The sequence below is a fragment of the Spermophilus citellus genome (assembly GCF_964194105.1).
Source record: "Spermophilus citellus genome assembly, contig: SCAFFOLD_549, whole genome shotgun sequence".
Classification (NCBI taxonomy): domain Eukaryota; kingdom Metazoa; phylum Chordata; class Mammalia; order Rodentia; family Sciuridae; genus Spermophilus; species Spermophilus citellus.
This window is the reverse complement of record NW_027673129.1, coordinates 72,791-78,790: the sequence shown is the minus strand read 5'-3', so window position 1 is coordinate 78,790 and position 6,000 is coordinate 72,791. Positions and strand designations below refer to the sequence as shown.

The following is a 6,000-nucleotide window of genomic DNA, read 5'->3' as shown; positions in this document are numbered from 1 at the left end:
AAAAAAACAAATATCCTAATCAATAAATGGGCAAAGGAACTGAACAGGCACTTCAGAGAAGAAATAAGAATGGTCAAAGAATATATAAAAATGTTCAACATCTCTAGCAATTAGAGAAATGCCAATTAAAACTACACTGAGATCCCATATCTCACTCCAGTCAGAATGGCAACCATCAAGAATACAAATAACAATAAATGTTATTAAAGACGTGGGGGGAAAGTTTCACTCATACATTGCTGGTGGGAATGCAGGAATGCAAATTGGTGCATCCACTATGGAAAGAAGTATGGGATTCCTCAGAAAACTTGGAATGGAACTACCATTTGATCCATTTATCCTACTCCTTGTTATATACCCCAAAGACTTAAAATCAGTATACTACAGTGCCACAGCCACATTAATGTTTACAGCAGCTCAATTTACAATAGTTAAGCTATGGAACTAACTTAAGTACCCTACAACAGATGAAGGGATTAAGAAAATGTGATATATATACATAATGGAATATTAGTTAGCCATAAAGAAGAATGGAAATTATGGTATTTGCTGGTTAATGGATGGAACTGGAGACTATCATGCTAAGTGAAATAAGCCAATCACCAAAAACCAGAGCTAAATGTTCTCTCTGATATACAGATGCACACACAATGAGTGGGGGAGAGGGAAGAATAGATTCATCCTTAACCCACTGGATTAGACACAGGTAGGAAGAACATGGTGGGCCACCAGCAATGATGGCCATAGGAGACCCACTGACCTTCAGCAGAGGGAGCAGCGCCAGGGTGCAAGCTTGGCACCATGACCCAGAAGCCCACCTTTGGCAAGCCTGAAGTAGAACTGCATGTCCACCTTGATGGGGCTGTCAAGCCTAAAACCATCTTATACTACAGCAGGAAGTAAGGGATTGCCCTCCCCAGCTAACAAAGCAGAGGAGCTACAGAACTTCATTAGCATCAATAAGCCACAGTCTCTAGCCAAGCTGGAGTATTACTTTTCTGCTATCACAGGCTTCAGAAAGGCCATAAAAAGAATCACCTACATGTTTGTGGAGATGAAAGCCAAAGAGGGCGTGGTATATGAAGAGGTGCGCTATAGCCCACACCTGGCTGGCCAACTCCAAAGTGGAACCGATCCCCTAGAACTAGACCAAAGGGGACCTCACCCCAGATGAGGTATTGGACATAGTAGACAAGGGCCTGAAGGAGTGGGAGCAAGCCTTTGGGATCAAGGTGCAGTCCATCCTATGCTGCATGTGCAGGTCCCTTGAAGTGGGGGAGCTGTGTAAGAAGTACCAGCAGCATACTGTGGTGGTCATCAACCTGGCTGGTGAAGAGATCAAAGGAAGCAGCTTCTTTCCAGGGCATGTGGAGGCCTACCAGGAGGTGGTAAAGAGTGGCATCCATCACACCGCCCATGCCAGGGAGGTAGGCTCTGCAGAGGTGGTGCAAGAGGCTCTGGAGACATTCAAGTCCAAGAGGCTGGGACATGGCTACCATGCCCTGGAGGACAAGTAACTTTATAACAGGCTGTGGCAGGAAAACACTTTGAGGTCTGCCCTTGGTCTAGCTACCCCACAGGTGCCTGGAAGGCAAAAACCGAGCATGCAGTCATTGGGTTCAAGAATGACCAGGCCAATTACTCGCTCAACACAGATGACCTGCTCATCTTCAAGTCTACCCTGAACCCTGACTACCAGATGACGAAACAGAACATGGTCTTCATCAAGGAGGAATTTAAGTGAGTGAACATCAATGCAGCAAAGTCCAGCTTCCTCTCAGCAGATAAGAAGAAGGAGCTCCTTGACCAGCTCTACAGAGCCTATAAGATGCTTCTGGGCAGGACCCCTGATGATGGCAGGGCCATCTTCTGAGCTCTGTAGATGGATTCTTCACAACTCTGGGATCAAGCTACACTCTAACCTGTATTCCTTCCAGGAAGACAAAGATTTTAAAAGCTACTGATGCTCTCGAGACTACATAAACACAGACCTTGGCATGGCCACATCTCTCCTCTGTTTATGTGCCCTGGGCAGGGACCAGGGCTCTGGCCAATGCCATGGATGATTCTGAAACCCTCCCCCTACACAATACTTGCTGAAAATCTGGTGCTCAATAAAGCAGCTGGTGGCTGGTAAAAAAAATAAAAAGAAGGGAGGAGGGATGGGAATAGGAAAGACAGTAATGAATCAGGAATAACTTCCCTATGTACATATTTGAATATATAACCAGTGAAACTCCAAATCATGTACAACTGCAAAAATGGGATCCCAATTAAAATAAGTTATACTCAATGTATCCATAATATGTCAAAATATACTTTATTGTTATCTATATCTAAAAAAGAATTTAAAAAAAAGAATACCTCAGCAGACATTTTTAGAGTCTTAGGATAAAACAGAGTAAGTTATCTGTACAAACTGAATTAGGATCATATATTGATTGTATGCACTTTACCCTCCAACTAAGGTCATTCTTTGATGTCAGTCACCAAATATTAATTCAGAAGCCTGTGATTCTTATATAAATAAATCAGACAATTTTCCTTTTTAGCTATAGAATTACTACTAAATGTCTTAATACAAAGAAAAAAAAAGCCCAATATGTTCTCTCAAAATAACATATACATAGAGCCAGGTACAAATTAAACTTACCACTTTTTTAAAATCATCTTCTGCTTCATCAAGTTTTCCTTGTTTAAGTAATAAGTGACCTCTCTGTAATCTTGCCTAGGGAAAAGAAAAAAAAAAAAAGAGAATTGTCCTGAGTACTATTCATTTCTAAACTTTCTTTAAAATACAAAGAATAAAACTCAGTAAGATAATGATGTAAATAATATTCTTCCAATGCTCATTTGACTTGGCACTAAAAATAATTCCTGGAATCAATGAATATATAAAATTTTTGTGAAAGTGTCCCTCCTTAAAAATACTTTTTTCTCACTGGGCGCAGTAACACACCTGTAATCCCAGCTACTTGGGGTGCCAAGACAGAAAGGACCACAAGTTCAAGGTCAATCTAGGCAACTTAGTGAGACCCTGTCTCAAAATAAAAAGGGCAGGAGATGTAACTCAGTGGTAGAGTACCCCTTGGTTCAATTCCTAGTACCACAAAAAATAATACATTTTGCTCTATCCAAGAAAACTGAAAACATATTTCCACACAAAAACTTGTATATGAATATTCATAGATGTAAACTGAAGTTTCCATCAGCTAATAAATCAATAAATACATTTGATACATCCAAGCAATGAATTATTTATTATTCAGTCATAAAAAGGAATGCCTGGGCTGGCGTATGGCTCAGTGGTAGCATGCTCACCTAGCAAGCGCAAGGCCCTGGGTTCGATCCTCAGCACCACATAAAAACAAATGAAGGTATTGCGTCCAACTACAACTAAAAAATAAATATTTAAAAAAAAAAAGGAATGCAGTGTTGATACATACTACAACATGAAAGAACTTTGAAAACACCCTCATTTTTATGAAATATCCCCAAATAGGCAAATCCATGATAAGCTATTGCCAGGGACTAGGGTAGAAATGGGGAGTGATTGCAAATAGGTACAGGGTTTCTTTTGAGGGTGACAAAAGCATCCTGGAACTAGACAGTGATGATAATTACACAACTTTGTGAACATACTAAGAACCACTGAATACTTTAAAACACTGACTTTGGTGGTATGTGATTTATATTCAATTTTTAAAAATACTTTCTGCCACTAATATGAAAGTTGTATTATTTTGAGATTTTATCAAAGATCCAGAAATGGGTTTGCTTTATATTAACTCTCAATGCAAATATTTACTCTGCTATAACAAGGACAGTGCCTCTCCTCTTTCATTTCTAATATTCCTCCTTTTCTAATGAGCATAATCTCATCTCTTCCAGTATCAACTCTCTGATGACCAATGTCTACCAGAAAACAGAAATCACCTTGATATTCCACTCATCAATTTTACAGTACATAAAATTTCCCTAATCCTCTGTCAAATACATCAATACATGTAAAAAGCAAAATTAAAGTTACTTCAACTAGCTAATAGCTAACACTAGGAAAATGAGCTACTTAATCTTTGTGAAACACTGTGCTTAGCTGTGTAGAGTTAACAGATTCAATAAAAATTTGACACTTGAGAACTGCACCTTTAAAGAAATGAAAATATTTCAAACATTCACTTCATATATAATTGTTATCTCAAATCCTTTTTGAAGTATGGCAGGATATAAATACTAAATGGTCACCATATTAATTCTGAAACCATCTAATTGGTCATTGGTTCTATCTGTTCTGCCTCGGAAAGCGCCAACTTGGTTCCATCCAATGAGTTCCCTGTGCACACATCACAGCTCTTACAGTGACATACCAATCTTCACAGAATCACATTAGACTGCAAGTTCTACAACTCGGAAGCTTGTGCCTTGGTTCCAGGGAGAGCCCTGCTAACTCCTCATGGTATCCTCACCAAAAATCACCACTTAACTGAACTTCCCTCTTTATTCTTTCTGCTACAGTCTTAACTGAAACTTTTCAGACAGATGACAGCCTCTTAATTCAGCCCCTTATTTCATGCCTCCCTCACATCTTCCCCTACATTCCATCTCCACACAAATTTGTGTTTCTAAACCACAAAGCTAATATTATTGTCAGGCCTCTTCCTGAGGGATTGAACACAGAGGTACTCTACCACTGAGCTCTATCCCCCAGTTCTTTTTATTTTATTTTTTATTTTAAGACAGGGTCTCACTGAGTAGGACAGGATGATCTCAAACTTGCAATCCTTTTGCCTCAGCCTCCTTAGTAGGGATTACAGGTGTGCACCACCATGCCCAGACAGACTTCGTTGTTTTTTTTGTGTTACTACTATATGTTTTATTTCTCCCTATGTTGCCCCGGCAGCCTTTCAATCTTGGGAATCACGAGATCCTCCTGCCTCAGCCTTCCAAGTGGTCAGGACTAAAGGTACATGACACTATACCCAGAAATTCAAGGGACTTAGAATTTCTCTTTGTCCCCAGTAGTAGCTTTGATATGCTCTGGTTATGCCTAGCTTTCCAATTCTCACAATAAGAAACAATGACCAGAGGCTAGGGTTGTGGCTGTGTGGTAGAGCACTTGCCTACCATGTATGAGGCACTGGGTTCAAACCTCAGCACCACATAAAAATAAATAAGTATTGTTTCCATCTATAACTTAAAAAAAAAAAAAAGACCTCTTCCAAGTTCCTTAAGCTCCCCTTTAAACAAAGTGTAGATACACTTACTGCAGTGAAATCCATCTTCAATTCAATCACTTTAGTTAAATCAGGAAGTGCTGCTTTCGATTTTCCCATAGCTAAAAAGACTGTAGCTCTTCGATAGTATGCAATATAGTTATCAGGATCACCATCTGAAAATAAAAATAATATCATTAACTCTATTCAAAAAAATTAAATCACCTGAACAGTATTAGAGTTTATAATGCTATTAAGAAAGGCATTAAGAAAATAATTTATTCATCAAAAATGAGTCATGAAGGGGCTGGGGTTACAGCTTAGTAATAGAGCACATTCAAGGCCCTGGATTCCCACCCCAACACCAACCTCCACCCAAGAGGAAAAAAAAAAAAAAAAAAAAAACACCTGCAAGTTCCACCCCTGAAAGACTTATCATCTAGGAAATAGTATATTAGGGGAATGTATGTGGCAGGATAGTACATGATTATTTAAAATTATGGTTCTGAATAGTTGTCAATGGCACTGAAAACTATGTGAAGTACTGCCAAGGAAAGGTGGGACAAGATGAGAGAATAACCTATAAACAAAACCAAACATGAAAGGAGACATGTAAATGGCCAGTATGCACAGGAAAAGATGCTCACTACCACCAACCATTAGAGAAATGCAAATTAAAACCATATTGAGAGGGCTGGGGATGTGACTCAAGCGGTAGCGCTCGCCTGGCATGCGTGCGGCCCGGGTTCGATCCTCAGCACCACATACACACAAAGATGTTGTGTCC

General features: G+C 39.5%; 1 protein-coding gene and 1 pseudogene across 2 annotated transcripts in view; one reads left to right on the top strand and one right to left on the bottom strand.

Moving 5' to 3' along the window:
• Nucleotides 1-801: 801 nt before the first annotated feature.
• Nucleotides 802-1,873, top strand: LOC308640069 (adenosine deaminase-like; annotated as a pseudogene). Its single transcript has one exon. The product of its transcript is annotated as an adenosine deaminase-like (transcript).
• Nucleotides 1,874-2,575: 702 nt separating this feature from the next.
• LOC308640068 (dnaJ homolog subfamily C member 3-like) overlaps nucleotides 2,576-6,000 on the bottom strand; it is a gene marked incomplete at its 3' end in the record, with an annotated part of 38,799 nt that continues 35,374 nt past the window's right edge. Inside the window, exons 3-4 of the mRNA XM_081312119.1 lie at nucleotides 5,265-5,389; nucleotides 2,576-2,728 (exon numbers count right to left, since the gene is read on the bottom strand). Coding sequence (XP_081168245.1) covers nucleotides 2,576-2,728; nucleotides 5,265-5,389 — 278 coding nt within the window. The remainder of the gene's footprint in view (nucleotides 2,729-5,264; nucleotides 5,390-6,000) is intronic.